General features: G+C 35.1%; 1 protein-coding gene across 1 annotated transcript in view; it reads right to left on the bottom strand.

Moving 5' to 3' along the window:
* LOC106473032 (protein TANC2-like) overlaps nucleotides 1-2,077 on the bottom strand; it is a 54,646-nt gene that overhangs the window by 35,384 nt on the left and 17,185 nt on the right. Inside the window, exon 11 of the mRNA XM_022401544.1 lies at nucleotides 878-1,064. Coding sequence (XP_022257252.1) covers nucleotides 878-1,064 — 187 coding nt within the window. The remainder of the gene's footprint in view (nucleotides 1-877; nucleotides 1,065-2,077) is intronic.

The following is a 2,077-nucleotide window of genomic DNA, read 5'->3' as shown; positions in this document are numbered from 1 at the left end:
CAAGTCGTGGTATTAAATAGGAAGAGAATGCCTTGCTCAAGTCGTGGTATTAAATAGGAAGAGAATGCCTTGCTCAAGTCGTGGTATTAAATAGGAAGATAATGCCTTGCTCAAGTCGTGGTATTAAATAGGAAGAGAATGCCTTGCTCAAGTCGTGGTATACAATAGGAAGAGAATGCCTTGCTCATGTCGTTGTATATAATAGGAAGATAATGCCTTGCTCAAGTCGTGGTATACAATAGGAAGAGAATGCTTTGCTCAAGTCTGCTAGCAGAATACACCTTCTATCCAGAGTAATACATATAATTTTCATCTAGTTGTATACACCTGTGTTCTTGGTAGACACATCTGTGTTCTAGTTGTATACACCCGTGTTCTAGTTGTATACATCTGTGTTCTAGTTGTATACACCTGTGTTCTTGGTGGACACATCTGTGTTCTAGTTGTATACACCCGTGTTCTGGTTGTATACACCCATGTTATAGTTGTATACACCTGTGTTATAGTTGGATACACCCGTGTTCTAGTTATATACACCCGTGTTCTGGTTGTATACACCTGTGTTCTTGATGGACACACGTGTGTTCTAGTTGGATAAACATGTGTTCTAGTTGGGTACACAACATGTGTTGTAGTTGGAGCACATGTCTGATATGCTGTATTCCCACCTATAGTTCATTTCACATTTATCTGTCCTATGGCTCTACTAAACCTCAATACACTAGGATTCCCAGTTAAAAGAAGCAGGTATGAAGTAAATTATGAATATTTACTTAAGTCTAATCAGCTGTGAATTTAACTCCAATATTAACTACTAATAAAGCTTAAAAAAAGAAAGAATTCAATATTACAAAGAACCTGTCCAAGCTCTCCTCACCCTATCAAAAGATCGGACGGTTGTGAACTTCAGGTTGAAACTAAGCAGATATAATTCACAGAGGCTCACAGGAAGGACTTTATAACTACTACTTTTTACAACCAGGTGGCCCTTCTCGATGAGATCTAGAGTCAGTTTCAAGTACAACATACAGCCTTTGCTGAGAGACACCAGGTGGTTGGCAAATCTGAAGGAGGTAGGTCATTTATAATCAACAACTTAAGTAGTACAGTTATATTCACAACTGTTGACAAGAAGTAGTTCTGCTAACTTAACCAATAAGTAATTATCCCTATTAAAACATTTGATAAGACAAACCTTCTACATACTTTTACCATTTACGTTTCTTATTACTCTCTGAAAAAGTTCAACACATTTAAGTGACCACACAGTCTTTCTTCACTCACCAATGATTGAAACAATCTTAGCCTTGTAGAAGGTAAAATGCCCTGAGTGAGAACAATCTTAATAATGTAGAAGATAATTCAGTGAATGAAAACAATCTTATTTTTATGGAAAACAACAATGCTCTGAATGAAAACAATGTTAACACCATAGAAGGTAAAATGCCCTGAGTGAGAACAATCTTAATAATGTAGAAGATAATTCAGTGAATGAAAACAATCTTATTTTTATAGAAAACAACAATGCTCTGAATGAAAACAATCTTAACACTGTAGAAGGTAAAATGCCCTGAGTGAGAACAATCTTAATAATGTAGAAAATAACAATTCCCTGAGTGAGGATAGTTTTAGCCTCGTAGAGGATAACAACGCCTTGAGTGAGAACGATATTAGCATTGTAAAAGATAACAATGCTCTAAGTGGGTGAAATCTTAACATTGTAGAGGATAACATTGCTCTATGTTAAAATATTATTATTTAACTTTGAAATAGATAGTTTTAAAACAACTTTTATTTTGTTACCCGTGATAGTTATGATAAAAAATGTATATACTTTTATAAAGAGTGGCCTAGGATTTTGAGCTAGATAGTACTTATTTTTTTAATATAAATATAATCTAACCTATTTACAAGCCAGTGTTTGTTAAGTCATGTCACGCTTAATTTTTCGAATAGGAGGAATAATGAAAGACGAGTTGCATTTAATTTATCCAGTTAGATTACTGTCTGCCCATTACGAGTTTAGTGACAAGGGTGTAAGGGAGCCGTTGCGTGAAACCTTATAAGTGTAGTGAGT

Source organism: Limulus polyphemus, unplaced genomic scaffold, assembly GCF_000517525.1.
Source record: "Limulus polyphemus unplaced genomic scaffold, Limulus_polyphemus-2.1.2 Scaffold5827, whole genome shotgun sequence".
Taxonomy (NCBI): domain Eukaryota; kingdom Metazoa; phylum Arthropoda; class Merostomata; order Xiphosura; family Limulidae; genus Limulus; species Limulus polyphemus.
The sequence above is the reverse complement of the archived record's forward strand: the minus strand, read 5'-3'. Positions and strand labels throughout refer to the sequence as shown.